The sequence below is a fragment of the Bombina bombina genome, chromosome 2 (genome assembly GCF_027579735.1).
Source record: "Bombina bombina isolate aBomBom1 chromosome 2, aBomBom1.pri, whole genome shotgun sequence".
In the NCBI taxonomy this organism is placed as follows: Eukaryota; Metazoa; Chordata; class Amphibia; order Anura; family Bombinatoridae; genus Bombina; species Bombina bombina.
Window position 1 is genome coordinate 942903489 of NC_069500.1, and position 20121 is coordinate 942923609.

At 41.3% G+C, this 20121-nt stretch overlaps 1 protein-coding gene across 2 annotated transcripts in view; it reads left to right on the forward strand.

Moving 5' to 3' along the window:
- The window catches only part of HERC3 (HECT and RLD domain containing E3 ubiquitin protein ligase 3), a 299938-nt gene that overhangs the window by 187089 nt on the left and 92728 nt on the right, over positions 1–20121 (forward strand). For both annotated transcript variants that reach the window (XM_053703420.1, XM_053703421.1), the window contains exons 11-13: positions 8282–8341; positions 9465–9576; positions 11685–11874. In XM_053703420.1, the coding sequence (XP_053559395.1) occupies positions 8282–8341; positions 9465–9576; positions 11685–11874 (362 nt within the window). The remainder of the gene's footprint in view (positions 1–8281; positions 8342–9464; positions 9577–11684; positions 11875–20121) is intronic.

Here is a 20121-nt window from a genome sequence, read left to right on the forward strand (position 1 = left end):
CCAGATCTCCAAGAAGAGAAAAGGACCGGTGCCCAAACGCCAGCTGGTCGTACCGAAGAAGTTTCAGTCCAACCTACTGAACATAGGGCATGACATCCCCTTAGCCGGCCACTTAGGAAAGTAAAGGACCCACCACCGCTTGACTCAAACCTTCTTCTGGCCAGGCATTACAGCCTATATTAAGGAATACTGTAAATCCTGTGAGGTTTGCCAGAAGGTAGGAAAGACGGGTGACCATACGAAAGCTCCCCTCCATCCCCTGCCCATTATTGAGGAACCCTTTAGCCGAGTGGCAGTAGACATTGTGGGGCCATTAGCTCGGCCCAGCCCCTCAGGGAAGCAATACATCCTTACAGTGGTGGAATATGCCACCCGATACCCCGAGGCAATCCCCTTGGCCAATATCAAGGCGGAGACCATAGCAGATGCGATGCTCCGGATATTCACCAGGGTAGGCTTCCCTCGGGAAGTGGTTTCCGATCAGGGAACGCAGTTCACTGCGGAAATCACTCAACAACTCTGGGAGTTGTGCGGGATTAAACCCCTGCACAGCGCCCCTTACCATCCCCAGACGAATGGGCTGTGTGAGAGGTTTAACGGGACCATAAAGCAACTGCTTCTGATGTTCTCGGCCACTCACAAGGACTGGGAGAGATTCCTGCCGCACCTCCTCTTTGCATATCGAGAGGTGCCTCAGGAATCCATCGGGTTTTCCCCCTTTGAAGTTCTTTATGGTCGAATGGTTAGGGGCCCGCAGATTTGGTACGAGTCCACTGGGAGGGAGCCACCGGAGGGGAAGAGCACTCTGTTGTGGAGTACGTACTCCAGCTCAGAGACCGGCTGAAGGACCTGGCTGCCCAGGTACGCGAGAACCTTCAAGCCTCTCAGCACAGGCAGAAGCGATTGTTACGCTCGCAATGCCAGTACCCGAACCCTGATTGTGGGACAGAAGGTCCTCGCTCTGAAGCCTGTCAAAACCGACAAGCTACAGGCCTCTTGGCAAGGACCTTACCGAGTTGTGGAACAACTGAACAACACCACATACCTGGTAGCGTGTCCGTCAGACCTTTCATGTGAATATGTTAAAGGCATACATAGAGAGACCCAGAGATGTGGCCACTATCTGTGCGCCGGCAGTGAAGGACTCTGAAAGTCTTCCAATGCCGGAGCTTCCCGGACCTACTGACATGACACCCCCCAGGGGGTGGATGACATATCACTAGACGATAGGTTAGAGCCCGGACAGAAAAGGCAGGTCCGGCGACTCTTGGAACAAAGAAGTTACATGATCTCTACTGTCCCTGGGTTTACCACCACAGCCATCCACCGGGTGGAGACCCCGGGACATACCCCCCTGCGTCAACCACCACAGCCATCCACCGGGTGGAGACCCCGGGACAGACCCCCCTGGGTCAGGCTGCCTACAGGGTCCCAGAGGCCGTCAGGGACAGTATGCACCGGAAGCTCCGGGGAATGTTGGTCCTTTGTGTCATTGAACTGCCCAACAGTCCCTGGGCCTCCCCGGTAGTGTTAGTAACCAAGACGGACGGAACTACCCGGTTCTGCATTGACTACCGTAGACTCAACGACAGAACCACCACTAACGCCTATCCCATGCCACGAGTAGACGACCTGTTAGATCCATTCGCCCGGGGCCACTTCCTAACCACCATCGACCTATGCAAGGGTTATTGGCAAATCCCCCTCGACCCTGAGTCTGTCCCCAAGTCTGCCTTCATCACTCCCTTAGGCTTATACCAGTTTAAGGTCATGCCGTTTGGAATGAAGAACGCCCCAGCCACTTTCCAAAGAATGGTAGACCGCCTGTTGGATAGCCTCCAGGACTATGCCTGTGCATACCTGGATGACATCGCCATCTATAGCGAGACCTGGGAGGACCATCTGGTCCACCTAGGCATCGTCTTAGATTGTCTTCGAGCCACCGGCCTAACCTCGAAGCCAGATAAGTGTACCATTGGGCGCTCGGAAGTTCAGTATATAGGCCACCAAGTCGGCTGCGGTAAGCAGCGACCCGAGCCGGTCAAAGTCGAGGCAGTGGCTAACTGGCCCACCCCCAGGACCAAAACCCAAGTCCTTGCCTTTCTGGGTACTGCAGGCTACTACTGGAAGTTCGTCCCTAATTACAGCACCCTCGCCAAACCCTTGACTGACCTGACCCGTAAACAAGTTCCCCGACAGGTCCTGTGGTCCCCCAAGTGTGAAAAAGCCTTCCAGAGTCTTAAGTCTGCCTTAATCTCTGCCCCAGTACTGGGCGCTCCTATCTCCAGCCAAACGTTTTTCTGTCCACACAGATGCCTCCATGTTCGGGTTGGGGGCCATACTAAGCCAGGCGGACGAGAAAGGACAGACCACCCGTTGCCTACATCAGTCGCAAACTGCTACCCCGAGAAGTAGGCTACGTGGCGGTTGAGAAGGAGTGTCTGGCGCTGGTATGGGCTTTGAAGAAGTTGCAGCCCTACCTATATGGGAGACCCTTCACTGTCCTTACTGACCACAAACCCCTAGTATGGCTCAACCAGGTTTCCGGGGACAACGGGAGACTGTTAAGGTGGAGCCTAGCCCTGCAGCCATTTATTTTTGACATCCAGTACAGACCGGGAAAGAGCAATGGGAATGCTGACGGACTTTCCCGGCGGACTGAAGTGGCATAAACTCCTCGGACATCCCCAGGCCGACCCATTTGTGTATCTAGCCGGGTCTGCCGAACTGGAGGAGGGGAGTTGTCACGGATACTGGACTGCAGGGGCTGATCCCTTGCCCCCCCTATAGACTTCTCCCCTGTTGCTGCTTAGCGGTTTTGGGCTCCTCAGAGCAACCGCGATTCCCCAGACCTTCTATTCCTGGTTGTTTTGTATATGGACTGTCGTCTTGGAGGAGCTGGTCACGGACCGCCACTTTCCCCTTCGGCTGGCCGGGCCCCTGGAACTACTGGTCTGCCGCATCCTCCAGGATTACCAGTGCCCTTTGACCCAGGTCGCTCCAGTGGCCCTTTGTCCCAGAGCTCCGCTCTTCTGGGGTTTGCTGCCTCTCAAGGTGACCCAGAGGTGGGGTGATTGCCGGAAGTGAGCTCCCTTGGGAACCGGGGGTTCCGGTTCCCCCTATAATCCCTATTCTCCCTGGACTTTCAGGTGAACGTTTTAAAACAGCATAACTCCGGTCCCCAGCTACGGATCACGTCGCTTTTTGAACTGTAGATTCTGGGGATCAAGAGCTTTAAAATGACACCCTGGGAGTGCAGCCACTCCTGGGTACTGGGAATCTGTGGGACCATGGTTGCTATGGCCAGCGCCAGCCTGTCTGGAAGGGCGGGAAAACTGTGGCATTGTCTCCTGTTTTTATCAAGATGAGTGTGTGTATAAAAGATGTGTGTTTGTCACAATAAAGTCAGTTCTTGTTTCACCTGAATGCTAGTATGTCTAGTTATTTGGGTGGGCTTCTGCTAGAATCATTTTCCTGGGCTACATAGCCACTTGTTCCAGGCAGATGAAGGACCCGGTTGACGGGGCTACCCAGTCGGGGTAGCGGGGAGTCCATCACATAGGGATTATCTATCTTTTTAAACAATAAAAAATCTGGTGTAGACTGTCCCTTTAAGCAAGCATTTGCTGGAATACCATCCAATCAGCATTTCAGTGCAGATATTAGTGTATGTAACATTGGTTTTATTCCCGCACAACTGTTTTGTTACTGCACAGATATGTTTTATTTAATGAATTTACATATATAGTGATAAAAGAAAAATGTTCTATTCCTGTATAACATATTTACCAAATACTCCACTTTATTAGCATCTAAATAAAGTATCTACCTTTGGATGGCTATGCACAAAATGAGGTGTGAGATATGGATGCGGGTTGTCCATTTTAAGAGCCATTCAAGAGAAGTAGCCAGACAGATCAATAGATTAAACGGACATTAATCCCAAATTTTTTCTTTCATGATTCAGATACAGCATGTGAGTTCAAATAACTTTTATTTACTTATATTTTAAAATTTGCTTCATTCTCTGGGCATCTTTTGTTGAAGGAACAACAGTGCACTACTGGGAGCTAGCAGAACACATCAGGTGAGCCAATGACAAAAGGCATATATGTGCAGCCACCAATCAACAGTTGGCTTCCATTAGTGCACTGCCTCTCTTGAGCCTACCTTGGTATGATTTTCAGCAAAGGATACTAAAAGAATTAAACAAATTAGATAATAGAAGTAACTAGAAAGTTGTTTAAAATGGTATGCTCTATCTGAATCATGAAAAAAAGTAATTTGTGTGTCATCTCCAGGTAATGCAATTAAACATGTTTTTCTTCATAAATGGAAAGAGTCCACAGCTGCATTTATTACTTTTGGGAAATAAGAACCTGGCCACCAGGAGGAGGCAAAGACACCCCAGCCAAAGGCTTAAATAATCCTCTCACTTTTCTCATCCCCCAGTCATTCTTTGCCTTTCGTCCCAGGAGGTTGACAGAGAAGTGTCAGAAGTTTATTTTCGTCTCTTATGGAGGGTAGTACTCTTTGACATGGGACGGGAGTTTTAAGTAATCCTGTCAGTCTCTCAGTGAGGGCTTGGATGAAAGTTAGAGTCTGGAGATGCAGAAAGAGTCTTTCTGCGAAACTATAGCAACTCATTTTAACAACTCCACAAGCAATCAGCGTTGTCGAACTTCGCTTCTCTACCTGCTTCCTTCTCTCAAGTTCATGGTGGAGGTGAGGCTTTTATCCGTCATACTTGAAGGGCCGTGTTCCTGTTCCACGCCGTAGATTCCGGTAAGATCGTTTCATTTACTTCTTCATGATTGTACTGTAACTCATTTGTTCCTGCGAACTCACATGAAAAATACAGGGTCTTAGTGGGACTCCTTTAGTATCTTGGAATCAAGGGTTAATATCTCCTGAGGGGGATTATTGAACAGGGTTTTTTTAATCCCGTTTGTTATGTGATTCAATCTGCTTTTGTGTAGTGTTAACTGGGCTTGTGGCTTTTGGAACATAACAGTCTTTCGTAGGGCACGCTTTTTTTGGACTGTACGGGCGTGTCTACGTTCTGGTCTCCCATTTTCGCATTCCCGACTGTGTGGTGATGGATAATTCTAGTCCGCTGGTGTCTGGTCATAGGAGGTGGTGAGTGCCCCAGTCATTGTGGGTGTCAGGTGCCGTTTACATTGTTTTATATATTGTCCATTTTTTGGTATCCTTTATCCAGTTATAGAGGATGCTGATGTTGAGATTGTTCCACTTTCTGATTCAGATTCTTTGTCCTGTGACGGATGTGAATTGGTCCCATTGACTCAGGTCGGGTCAGTTATGTTCTTTAGGCCATCCTAGATCACCTTGTTCCTCGGGCTAGGGGATTAAAGGGACTGCTGAGCCATCCGACACGGGGGAACCTGTCCTCCGGGAGGCGAGTTCCCTACCTCTCCCTACTACTACTACACATGCGGGTAACCCAGGTTATGGTTTTGCCTCCTCGGAGGGTGGATTGTTCTCCCCCCGGAGGTTGTGGCACTTTTTACATACTTTTGGCGCTTGCTCGTCTACAAAGTCCAGATGTTAATTTGCGACTGTGCTCGTGCACGATTGCCCCAGGTCTCTCAGCCACAGGAAGGCATGTGCAGTTCCCTGCAGATGTAACTGTTCCTGAGTGTTGTGACTTTCTTTACAGGTTGGCTCGCCTTTGTGTTTTACTCAGACACGTTTTTGAGCTGTTTGGGGACCATATCCTTCTCGGCTATGGGACTCATCATTCTTCTCCTTTGAATGGCTCACCTAGTTAGACATGGGGGGGATGATGTAATCTCCTTTAAGTATTGTTATCGAGATCCTTCACAGTTTAGTTGGAGGAACAGGGTTTCCGTTAGGCTGGTCCTGCGGATCTTTCTGTTTTTCTTGGGCGTTAAACGGACAGTCTAGTATGAATTAAACTTTCATTATTCAGATAGGACTTTTAATTTTAATCGGCTTTCCAATTTACTTTTATCATCAAATTTGCTTTTTTCTCTTGGTATTCTTAGTTTAAACTAAACATAGGTAGGCTCATATGCTAATTTCTAAGCCTTTGAGGGCTGCCTCTTATCACATGCTTTTTAAATCTCTTTTCAACACAAAGAGTCAGAAAGTACACGTGGGCCATATAGATAACACTGTGTTCAGGCACAAGGGGGCTGCCTGTCCTGATCTTTCGGTTGTCGAGGGTTTTACTCAGTGTTTTCTCTTTGTGAATCCCGCTGTGGGATGTTACCGGACCTTATGATCCTAGGACTGGCTGGGGGGTTCCAGTTTCCGCAGTATTTGGGCTTAGCCCTTGTTCTGGCTGTTCTGTTTTACAACTTGGCCAGATTTACTGAGAGCCGGGGCTCCTTGGGGCTTGTCTTGTGCTGGACGATACGGTTCCCTTGGGACAGCCAACTAATGTGACCTGATGGTGGGCTTTCCTGCCTAGCCAACGGAAGGTTTGCGGTTGCTCAGCTGTCACTCTTGCGTCTGGTATGTGTGCTAGCACGATTGTGTTCTCTCGGTTCTTCCTACGACTTCCTGTCTTATGGTCAGGTGTTTATCGATGCTCTCCTCTTCAGGAGGCTCGTTGTCCTCCTTATGGAGGTGTGGTTCCTTTTTTTTTTAGGAGCCTCTCCTGTGTTCGTGAGGTTGGAACAGATGTTTTATCTGGTTCGGGGATTGGTCTGCTCTTTGAGTTCCTTTCCATCTGGGGAGCTGGATGGCTTTGCTAGATCTCCTTGGGTCTAACGGCTGCTCGATTGTCTCTAGGTTGAAGTGACTGTCCATTCTTCCACCCTTTTGGGGGCCGGTCTTGGGGTTCCTTTCGGTTCCCTTGCTTTCAGATCTGCCGTTGCTTGGGCTGGTCCAGCTAGGTGTAGGATCTGAGATCTGTTGTTCATCCTCAGGTCTTGGGGGTGACAGTGGACCTTTTTTTTAGAGGTTCTGTGCCTCTCCCCCTTTGAGATCTGGGAGTAGGCTTGGTGGCCTGGATTGCCTGGAGTGTGTCCTCTGTCTTGGAGGTTGGGCAATCTGCTATTTTGTTCGGCCGCTTCTTCCTTACGGATAGTGTTTTCTCTGTGTCTTCCTACGGATAGCAGCGTGTTATTGGACTCAGATGTTGATTTTTCTGAGTTTGCCACTTGTAATTTTTCTGTTTACTCCGTCTCTGAGTTCTGACGTTTTAAGGACTTTGTCTTCAGCTGTCTTTTTCGTTGCTGTTGCACGATGTTTGGGAGATGTTTCTTCTCCTTGATGATGCCCGGTTGCTCCTTGTGGGTTGGGCGTCATCTCCCCTTGTTCTCGGGATTCATTCGGGTCTCTGTGGACTTAGCCTTCCTTTGAAGGGGGTTTTTCCTTTATGGATTTTGCTGTACTTTTTGGGTATCCCTTTGGCCTACCCTTGTCCTCTCCCTTTTGGGGATTTTAGTACTGTACTAGTAAGGGTTGTGTGGGGACCGACTGCTGGGAGACAGTTCTCCTGGACAAGTGTTGGCTCAGTGAGTCTGCTTGCGGTCTCTAGTTAGGCTTTCGGACTATCTGCGGGTCAGTGTCCTTCTAATTTTTTTGCCTGGCTTCGACAAAGCGGGGTTTGGTTGGGTTGTGGTTTTTTCAGGCCTGGTGCCCTCAGAATGGGCCGCCTATTGTACCATCCCGTTTTTGCATTCAGTGTCCTCTATAGCTTGGGTATTGTTTTCCCAAAAGTAATGAATGCAGATGTGTACTATTTCCATTTATGAAGAAAAACTTAAATTATGCTTACCTGATCATTTTTTTACCCGCCCGTATTTTTTCTGTGGGGCGTCTCTTATTTTTTATTCTTCTGGCACCTTTTCACCCTGGGATTTCTTCTACTGTTCCTCGGCAGAATGACTGGGGGATGAGGGAAGTGGGAGGAGTATTTAAGCCTTTGGCTGGGGTGTCTTTGCCTCCTCCTGGTGGCCAGGTTCTTATTTCCCAAAAGTAATGAATGCAGCTGTGGACTCTTTCCATCTGAAGAAAAGAAAATTATCAGGTAAGCATAATTTAAGTTATTAAGCTATACCATTTACTTTAACTGGTATTCCATTGTTATTGCTACTTTTCGCCTTCTTTGCGAGTATTCTTCAAAGTATCTAAATATTACACTGTTAAATATAAAAATATCTTGTATGAAACATATTAATCTTTAATTAATAAACTATAGTTTACTAAGTGGCTCTAATATATTATGTAATTAGGACACAACAGCCTCTGTTTTTAACCAGGCTTTCTTTTCCCCAATAACTCACAGCGGCATCGTCCAGACTTTATCATCTTCTGCCTGTTGGAATGGAAGTTTCTTGGAGAAGAGGTCTGTAGCAAATGTCCTTTTATTTATTAAAGGGCCATAATACCTAAATGTTTAAACACTTGAAAGTGATGCAGCATAGCTGTAAAAAGCTGATTAGAAAATATCAACTGAACATCTCTATGTAAAAAAGAAAGATATTTTTCCTCAAAAGTTCCTCAGTAGCCACCTCCCATTGTAAAGGATTTCTAAGCAGCATATTAGTGTGTCTGTCCCGGGACAACTGAAAGGATGAGCATCGTGAACTCTCATATTATTTCACCAATCAGGTAAAGGAAGCTTACTATGAAATCTCATGAGAGTTAAGTCAAATCTCATGAGATCACAGTAAGAGTTCATGACCTCAGCACTGCTGATGCCGATTGGCTGCTGTTCATTTCTTCATTTTTTTAATTTTTTTTACCTGCAGCTGGGAGCAGCTGAGTATAACTTTTTACACAGAACTCACTCTGCTGAGCTGAGGAGATTGTGAGGTAAAATATCTTCCTTTTTTACATAGAGATGCTCAGGTGATATTTTCCTGTCAGCTTTTTACAGTTATACTGCATCAGTTTCAAGTGATTTAGCATATGAGTATTATGTCCCTTTAAGTATTGTAAATGCTAAATGGGGTTTTGTGGATGTTCATTGGGGAGTCATGTTGCCGTGAGAATAGTTAGTGTCTCCCCTTTTCACTATAAAGTGAGGACAAGCCAGAATTTCACATTCATTTTCCATGGCTGATGCCGGTTAATTCACCTGTGCTCCTCATTAAAAAATCTGAAATCCAGGCCGGTCTGCAGGCTTCAGGGACTGGTGGTGTAAATTTGTGTTGAAGAATCATGGTATTTGTTACTCATCAACACAATTAATTATAAACAGATCTCTATAAATCAAACTACTAATTTTCAGTCAGAGTTCTGATTTTGTTCAGACTCTTTAACCTATTGAGTAATTCATGTGGATTTATTTATTAAAAGATTATAGTGCTGGTCTTTATTAAAAACGTTTTAGTAAGAATATTTATGTTGTAAGGCTTTTTTTGTAAGGCTTTTATAATCCCCTAAACAGAAGACACCAGTAATTTTGGATATTTTTTGCATTTATGAATGCAATATATTCTTCATCTTATTTTATTTGCCAATAGGAATGATGAGCATTTTAAAACCAGCCCAAAAATTCCAGGAATCAACATGTATTCTGTAAAAGTGTTGTTTGAGATATTGATGAATGCACATCACTCCAGGCTTCTCGAGCAGGTAAACCATTTGTCCATGAAACCATAAAGCAAGTTTGTAATGAGAGATAAGAGAGTAAAATATACACATGGATTAGTGGAATAATATGTGCAAGACTGACAATAGAAAGTAATGAGCAGAGTAGAATGGCATGAAGTGCTAAAAAAGAAAAACACTGACAAAAAGGAGACATTATATTCATGAGAGACTTTTATAGAAGAGGAGACTGATTGAATATACAGTACTTTCAGAAAGTATTCAGACCATTTCATTTTTTTCACATTATTTTTATGTTGCAGCCTTATGCTAAAATGGTTTAAAGGTATTTATTTTTTCACATCTACACTCCATACCTCAGGATAAAGCAAAAAACTATTTTTTTGCAAAATCGAGGCACAGATCTGGGAAATGATACAATTTTTCCCCCCCGTCTGTATTGAAGGTTCACATGACCACAGTGTCCTCTATTTTGGAATAACTAGGACTCTTCCTAGAGCTGGCTGCATGGCCAAATTGAGCAATCCAGGAGAAGGGCCTTGGTAAGAGAGGTGACCAACAACCTGATGGTCACTCTTGTTGAGCTCCAGAGATCGTGTGGAGATGGGAGAAACTTGCAGAAGGATAATTATCACAGCAACACTCCACCAATCTGGGCTTTATGGTAGAGTGGCCAGATGGAAGTTTCTCCTCAGTGCAAGACACATGAAAGCCTGCTTGAAATTTTAAAAAAAAAGTGCCTAAAGGACTCTCAGACTGTGAGAAACAAGATTCTCTGATCTGATGAAACAAAGATTGAACTGTTTGGCCCTAATTCCAAGCATCATGTCTGGAGGAAACCTGGCACTGCTCATCACCTACGCGCAATACCATCCCATTAGGGAAGCATGGTGGTGGTAGCATCATTCTGTAGTGGTGTTTTCCAGCATTAGGGACTGGTCAGGGTTGAGGAAAAACTTAACACAGTAAAATACAGATATCCTTAATGAAAACCTGGTCCAGAGCACTAAACTGGGCTGAAAGTTCACCTTCCAACAGAGCAACCCTAAGCACACAGCCAAGACAACGCAAGAGTGGCTTAGGGATAACTCTTTGAATGTCTTTTGAGTGGCCCAGCCAGAGCCTGTACTTCAATCCAATCGAACATCTCTAAAGAGACCTGAACATGGCTGTCCACCGATAGTCTCTATCCAACCTGACAGTGCTTAATAATATCTGCACAGAAGAATGGCAGAAAATCCCCAAATCCAGAAACAATATTCACTTTAAAATAACTTTTTTTTTTTTTTACCGTTCCTGCCGCATGATATAGAAAGGGGTGCAGGAGGCTATTTTCAGCTTAATCTAAGGTAAGACTTTAAGATGACTAAGGTATAGACTGTCCCTTTTAACCATTTTAGCATAAGGCTGCATATCATAACAAAATGTGAAAGAAAATAAAGAGGTCTGAATGCACTGTTCCTAGGATCTTCATAGTAAAATTTGCAGTCTATAAAATGTACAACATTTCTTATTGTTGTGGAAGAAAGCAAAATATTTTCCCTAGTCTATGTACTATAGCACTCTCTGCCCAGACTACTAAGGCAGAACTCTGTAGTGCATACTCTAGTACTGAAAAAAATGTATTTCTTCCACAACAATAAGATGCGTTTCTGATGCAAAGCACCACTCCCAAATATAGACAATATATAATAGTACAAATACTTAAAATATAATGGGAGATTGTCTCATATTGTGCCATGGTTAACTGAATTACTGTATAAAATGTACAACACCTTGAAAAAAAAAAAATGATTCTAACTGCTAGTCATAATTCTATGTATTAGAGAAAGATAAATAGTTTTATCATTTTACGATTTCTGTTCTGTAGTATTTTCATAGAAGACTTTTCAGAGTACAACATACCTCACTAATTAGCATGGAGTGACCTGTTATGCATCCTATGATTATCATGCAATATTTTTTGTGTCAAGGATTTTCATGCAAATTCATTAGTGTTCTTGATACCTTTTCATAGACAAACAAAAATCGCTTAACCTGGATTTGCAGTCTTCACTTAGGCAACAGTTAGATATGTCCGTACATATCAACAAGGCTTTTACCTCTCTAATAACCTTGTTGTTATTTTCTAGATCCTAAAAGGTTTTGAGAGCTTCCTCATCCCACAGCTATCCAGTTGCCCTCCTGATGTAGAAGCAATGAGGATATACCTCATCCTCCCTGAATTCCCATTGGTTCAGGACTCCAAATACTATATCACACTGACTCTTCCTTTAGCAATGGCAATCCTGAGGCTGGACACAAACCCAAGTAAAGTGCTGGGTAAGTAAATCATGTACTACTGATTTTAAGACCTAGGGTGTTCATATTATGACACTTTAATTTTAAATTGACTTTTAAAGGTTTACTAAAGCTAAATATTTAACAATTATGTAATAAGTTTATGCCCTTATCATAGCTTTAAACTATAAAGAACATTCCTAGTTGTTACTGAAAATGTAAGTTGTATATTTAAAACCTTCTCTGTTAAAGGTTCTCACGGCCACTCCCCAAGCTTATTAAGTTTTTTCCTACAGCAAGAAGTTGGCTGTGCAGCAATAAGAAGGCTCACACTTTGTACTATAAATGATCCTTTTCTCCGTCAAACAGGAACCTGCATAATATAAAAAGAGTAGGGCATGGGGCAGTCTTCTCATTGGCTGTACAGCTGCCTTCTGAATAGAAGATAAATTGTGCAGGCTTAGGGGCTGTGTTTTTATAATGTGTTTTTTTTAAAACTGATATCAGGACACAAACTACTGATATAGGGCTAGATCACAAGTGGAGCAGTAATTATGGCTCCTGCGCACGCACTAACTGCTCTCGACTTCAGGTTTTTGCCCAAGTTAGATACTGTGCGTATTACAATGTGAAAGAACAACTTACAATATCACAATTGCGTTAACATATTCTCCCATATATACAAAAGTGGATTAAAAACTTAACACCCTACTCGCACGCAAACCCGACATTTTCTCAGATTTATATATAGAAATATATAGTTAATAATAAAAAGTATATTATTTTCAATGTGAAGAACATTGGAATGCAAAACACATAGCGTTTCTCAATATAGATCTTTACGCGGTCGGGTTAGTGCACAAAAGCTTAGTAATCTTAAGGCGCATTATTGAAATATTACAAATAAAATTAAAAATTATTAAAAATACTATAAAATATTTACAATATTTTACAGTATGTTTAATAATTTTTATTTATTTTTAATATTTTATGTTTAATATTTCATTAACGCGCCATAAGATTAGTACGCGTTAAGATCTAAATTGAGAAAAGCAATGGGCAAAATGCATATTTTACATTCATATGTTCTTCACATAGAAGATACTGTACTTTTTATTTCATATATATATATATATATATATATATATATATATGATACTGTTCATGTAAAATACATATATATATACCCATATATCTTTATTATTATATATGCAGATATAGGTTTATACACACACACACACATATATATATATATATATATATATATATATATATATATATATATATATATATATATATATATATATATATATATATATATATATATGTGTGTGTGTGTGTATTTAAAGGGACATGAAACCCAAATTTGGTCTTTCATGATTCAGATTCAGCACATGAGATTTTAAATAGCTTTCCAATTTATTTCTATTATTTAATTTGTTTCATTCTCTTTGTACCCTTTGTTAAAAAGTAAACCTAGGTAGGCTCAGAAGCTGCTGATTGGTGACTGCACATTTTCAGCTAGCTCCCAGTAGTGTATTACTGCTCCTTCAACAAAGGATACAAAGAGAATGAAGCAAATTAAATAATAGCAGTAAATTGGAAAGTTTATAATTATTGTATGCTTTATATGAATATGAAAGAAACATTTTGGGTTTCACGTTCCTTTAAGGATAAAAAGGATATGCTGTAAGTGAAAAACAAGAGGTCAGGAAGCACAGAAAGAAACATTTCGGGTTTCATGTCCCTTTAAGGATAAAAAGGATATGCTGTAAGTAAAAAACAAGAGGTCAGGAAGCACAGACGTGAGACAGACAATCTATATCATTGATAGCATGAAACATATCATTATTTATGAGGAGGGTTCCTGAATACTTTTGATGCCTCCATACTTGGCAGTATTGAGAGCACTCGGTAATGTAAAAGAAAAACTTTAAAAAAAACAACAACTTTTTTTTCATTCATTTCAAATCTATCAAATGTTTCTTTCGACATTAGAATGTTACATTCCATACTTTAAAATATGTAACCAGGAAACCTTAAAATAAAATAACAAAGATCTTGCACATCTTCATTCTTCACCTACCTCCAGCGGAGGCAAAGAGAAGACTGATTACCATAGGGGTGGGAGGGGTTATATAGAGCTCTGAGGTTTGGGAATCTTTGCCTCCTCCTAGTGGCAGGAAAAGCAATTCCCAGGAGTTATGGATTATGGACTCTTATCACCTATATAAAAGAAATAGGTATCCATTAACAAGACACGGTAGTTCCAGCCAGTAATCATTAAATATAACTATCAAACATGAAAGGTTCTTCTTGAATGTGTATAAAACATAGTTTACATAAACAAATTAAAGGAGCTTTTGTCCAAAGCATATAGAGAGGAAGCGAGAGGTTACAGGAATTTCAATTCTCCCAAAACATAAATGGTTGGAAACAACTGAAGAAGGATAAGAAATGGTTAGCAGAGATGTTGAAGGGAAATTACAGTCAAAATTAAAGCCGTCCCATAAAATGTTTAAAGGGACGTAAAACACCCACATTTTTTCTTCATGATTCAGATAGCGCATACAATTTTAAATAGCTTTCCAATTTATTTCTATTATTTAATTTGTTTCATTCTATTTGTACCCTTTGTTGAAAAGTATAGCTAGGTAGGCTCAGAAGCTGCTGATTGGTGGCTGCACATATTCAGCTAGCTCCCATTAGTGCATTACTGCTCCTTCAACAAATGATACAAAGAGAATGAAGCAAGTTAGATAATAGCAGTAAATTTGAAAGTTGATTAATATTGTATGCTTTATATGAATATGAAAGAAACATTTTGGGTTTCACGTCCCTTTAAGGATAAAAAGACTATGCTGTAAGGGAAAAACATTGGAATGTGAAATATGTACAGTATATATACAGTAAAACACATGCAAAAATACATATGCATGCGCACACAAACAAATACACACACACAAACAAATACACACACACAAACAAATATACACACACACACACACACACACACACACATATATATATATATATATATATATATATATATATATATATATATATATATATATATATATATATATATATATATATATATAAAGCAAAGTCAATAGAATAGGCACTCCATATTCCAATGATCCATCAGCTCCCAGGGTGCGCTTCCAAGAAAATATCCAAGTATAACAACGATGAAAAAGACACTCACTGGTATTTGTAGTAAAACATAACATTTAATTAAATCCATTAAAAAGCATAAAGTTTTGAGAACATTGCGTTACCTTTGTCAAATGCCAGATATAGCAAGGAAATAAATACAGAGCTATATATATATATATATATATATATATATACATACAAAGAGAAAAAAAAAAGAGTTCCACTAGCGTGCAATGTACAAATAAACCCAAATAGGTATCACACTCCAATGTCTCAAATGGCATATATGTAGCTGAGTAGTCACAATAAATGTAATTGTAATTTGTGTGACCACAACATAATCCGTATAAAACGATATACATAAGATTCTTCAGAAACCAAGAGAGACTCAAGTTTTACACTTTCCAAGAAAAGCGATACGGACACCACAACAAATAAATGCCATGCGTTAATGTAGTTCACAAATTATAGTGACGAGTACAAGAGTATTTGCAAAATTGTGAAAAAATATTTTCATCTGCTTTCGGCCGATGATAATTTAACAGAGAGTGTTGATAGGGGTCTGCGTTGTTCTTATAGGCGCAGTAAAACTATTGGAAATTACTTATCCCCTTCTGAACTTCCAGCAGTGCCGGATATCACCCAAAGATCTTGGTTCAGACATAGGGGGATGTACAAATGTGGCCAATCAAGGTGCAGACCTCAGAGTATGATCTGATTAATTATTGGAAGTAATATCATACATATATTTTAAGATCGTTCTCTGACTAGGGCCCCTCCATTAGGGTGTGGAATTGACATCTATCACACTTTTTCTCTCTGGTTGGGTAAATTGCATCCTAACCACTTTACAAATGAATGACCTTTATTCATCTAATTTAATTATAGCGAGAATTAGCATTTTATGTTTTATACAAACTGGCTGCACATTGCACACTAATATATTTGTTTATATAATCTTATGTTTATGTATATGTGTGTGCATTTTGTTTATGTGTGTGTATGTATATATGTGTGTGTGTATATATATATATATATATATATATATATATATATATATATATATATACACACACACATCTTTTTAAATGCAAGTCATCCACTTATCTATGCAGTTTTTGTCCATATGTTTATGAGAATTTGTTTAGATATTAATGCTTTAGTTTTCATCATTTCCACCCTCTTCTCTTTTGTATGCATATGTAGAATCTTTATGTGAATGTCATAACTGACAATACGGTGGAGTATTTCCATATATTGTGGAATTCTTATAACTAAGTTGTTGTAATTGCATATTGGAACTTTAGATCTACACATGCATCATTAGATGTCTTTGTGACGGATACCCCGGCTACCCCAACTGGGTAGCTCCGCCCAACGGGTCCTGCTTCCTCCCTGCCGACTGCAGCTATGTAGCTGGCAAGTGACCACAGCCTGTAGCCACCCCTGATGCCCGACAGCATCAGTACCCAGGGTCCCACCCTGTGACAGACTCGAGCTACCCAGGCTGGGTAACTCTGCCTGCGAATCCTTTCTCTGACTTGAACAGGCTGCTATGTAGCCCAGGAAAAGTGATTTTAGCTGATGCTCACCTAAATAACTAGACAGACTAGCATATTCAGGTGAAACAAGAACTGCTTCATTGCACAGAAAACACAGCTTTTATATATTTCCAACACATGGGGGTAGTTACTACACAAATAGAAACAAATATTATACAATGAGACAAACATCAGACAATGGTTAGTTAAACAGATGCTAATCACATCCTGACTTACAAAAGGACAATGAATGACTCACACAATAACAGAAAAACACTTTACACCTAGACTAGATAACAACAGGGGTGAGGTTATAGGGGGTAGGGGTTTATTGCACAGAAAACACCGCTTTTAGATATTTCCAACATATGGGGTAGTTACTACACAAATAGAAACAAATATTATACAATGAGACAAACATCAGACAATGGTTAGTTAAACAGATTCTAATCAATGTGAAGCAGTGCAGTCGCACATTTCAGGAGCTCCAACGACATTACATATAAAGTTTAATAATACAGACTGCTCCAGTCCAAATATTGGTCCCTAGACGAAGATTGTTTGACTTGGGAGAGCTGTGTGTCTAATTCTTGAGAGGACTGCACTAAATTGTTGAGACCCATTGATTCCACATACCACTGATAGGCAGCTTCCTGGTCAGCCATCTTGGGCCCACCGCTACTGTGCTTTTAGTAAGCTGTCTGTCTACCTTCTATTATTAGCAACCATGTCGACTGGAGATCAGATATTAAAGGAGATGCACCTCTTTCTGGATGGGTGCAGGGACATGTTTAATCGCCTATTTGCCTTATCGTCCCACCAAATAACTAGTAAGTTTGCGGCCCATATTACCCACGTGCCCGCTGACATGGCTGCTCCTGGGGGCGGTGGCGCCTTGGGGCCCCCGGCGCTCCTCGCCTCCTGGGCATGCTGTGATGAGAACACAATCAAGGACTGCAGCGCCTTACCTACCTTGGAAGGATCCCGTGAACAAGATTCTCCATACAGGATGCCTGACACCCTCAGGCAACTCAGCTTCTGCCTTCATGCCGCCAACCGGGAGGAGATGCTCTAGTCCAGCACACCGGATGCCTCTTGCGGTGTCCAGTAGGTGCGGATGGGGACTACTACTGGCAACTAAAGAAATCATGTGTGCAGTTACCTGGCCGCTCACGGAAGGCTATCTGCCTGTCGCTGCAGCAGCAAAGAGCTATACAAGGCCACTATTGGGCCAGGAGTTGGCAATTACCAGAGTTCTGTTGCGGAGCCCGGAGCTGTTAGTGGTGACAGGCCTCTCCCCACAAGTTACGGGACATTATCAACCATGGCGAAAAGGTGTGGGTTGAGGCCGAACAGCTGGTGAGATTCTGTGTCGCTGCATGACTGAACTTTACTATTACATCTCCTATTAGAAAATTGTCTAATTATATTCCCAGGTCTTTGCAGCAGACTCATAATATTTGCTTCTATTTCCCAAAACTTTTCCAGCCCTATCTAGGTCTATGTGTGCTGATTAACCCCTCTCTTATAGCAACCTTCTAATAGCTCACTAAAGGAAAAGGATGAGCGACTCCCTATACGCAAACTTGATATAAATGACTGTCTACTGTTTATTAATTGTCATTTATACGCAGTGTGGACACAAAATAGGCATCTGATGCTCTAACGCTTTATCACTTTATCACTGTTTGAACTCTTGCCCGAGAAGAATAGAGTCCAGTTAAAACACTCCCGTGGGCTTATATTTTTGCTCTGAATGTAACTCTCACCTCTATGCCTCACACTACTAATGCTGAGCTGTCTGCGGCCGGGATAGCGAAGGCAAGACCACTTACTCTATTGTCTTACTATTCGAGGGATTAACAAGATATTTTTATATGACAGGCAAACTATCTTACTGTATAATTGTATATCTTACTGTATTACTGTATCATTACCGGTTTATTTTAGCACCACCCTTTCTTGTGTCACACTGCTCTCTTGTACACTAATATGTTTACCTAGTTCCTATTCAGCAAGGCCACAACAGGTCTCTCAGTCTATTTATTTACCCTACACTGACCCAGCTCCTGTAAATTTTAGAATGACTTCAACTTAACCCTAGTACTAGGTGATTTACTCTCACTAAGGCTAGCTTCCCCTTCTGCAAATGTATTAACTTCTCCGCAATATAGATTAATGGGTCCATAATAGACTTTAACTTACTACATCCCCTTGTTATTACTATCTTCAGAGTTGCTTGCTCACTATAGAACCGTCTGTAAATAGTTAAGAGCTCTGGTGTAATCAACATTGGTTCTTGTGCTTTGCGGTAAGTTTAGGTTCCCAGGGTCCCCAGAAAAGAAAAGAGTTTAGTATTAAATTATATTGCTTGGTTGTAGTTTCCAAACTCAGCACCATGGATTTTTCCTATATAAAACTTACTCTCATAGAGACCCCTAAGTTTCTTTATTCAGAGCACAACGGTGACCCACTATACAATTAACCTGTTTCTAGTAACCCCCTAGCAATTCATGCACCCTTGAAACTATTCACATAGACCTAGTGCTCTCTTCATATATCTTGATTTTCACCTTCATACTACCACCTCCTCTCCCTTCCCACCTTAGTGTACCTCCTAGTTTAGGAGGGTTAAATAAGCGGCCAATCTCATCTATGCTGCGCCTTCATAACTTCTAAGTTGCTTCATATATTTAAATCACCTCCCCCCCCCCCCCCATAATAATAATAATGTACCCTCTATTTTAGAGGGGCTTAATACGCGGTTTGTCTCGTGTATACTGCAACCTAACTATTGCATCTCACACTTCCTAAATTTTAATTCCCACATAGTATTTAAGAGAAGAATCTACAAGACCATCCAGATCAGCAGGACTGATCACTGTTGCCTCCCAATTGCATATATGCTATATTTAAATATTCCACTTCAGATTCTGTTTATCACTACAGGAAGTTAATACTATTTTATATCTTACATAGCACTATATATATTGGTTATACTCTATCTACCTTATTCATTTCAAGAAAGTTACTATACGCTTGAATTTACATAAATTATGAGTAATCCTGTGGATTCATCAGAATTCCTAGTTAATACCCCTCGCGTCTTATGTTATATGAATCCTCAGATCCTCAGGAACAAAATTGCTATTAAATTTCAAAAATAGAGGTTTATCATTGAGATCCAAAAGTGGTCTCCTTGGTCACAAGTTCCTTCTCTCGCTTCATTATTTCCTATCGCTTTTGTTGGCCCAAAAGTAATATATCGTGTCAGGCAGAAGGTTCCTGAAAGATCAGCATCTTATCTGTTTAATGTTTGCAAACTATGTAAATTGTTGGCTAAACATTTCTTGCATGTTTATTTTATTACTCCTGTAACATTGAAGCCTAATCTCATTTGGCAAAAGAATGTGTTATTATGATCTATGTATGTCTTTAACTAAACCTCAATAAAAATCATTTAAAAAAAAAAAAAAAACAGATTCTAATCACATCCTGACTTACAAAAGGACAATGGATGACTCACACAATTAACAGAAAAACACTTCACACTTAGACTAGATAACAACAGGGGGAAGGTTATAGGGGG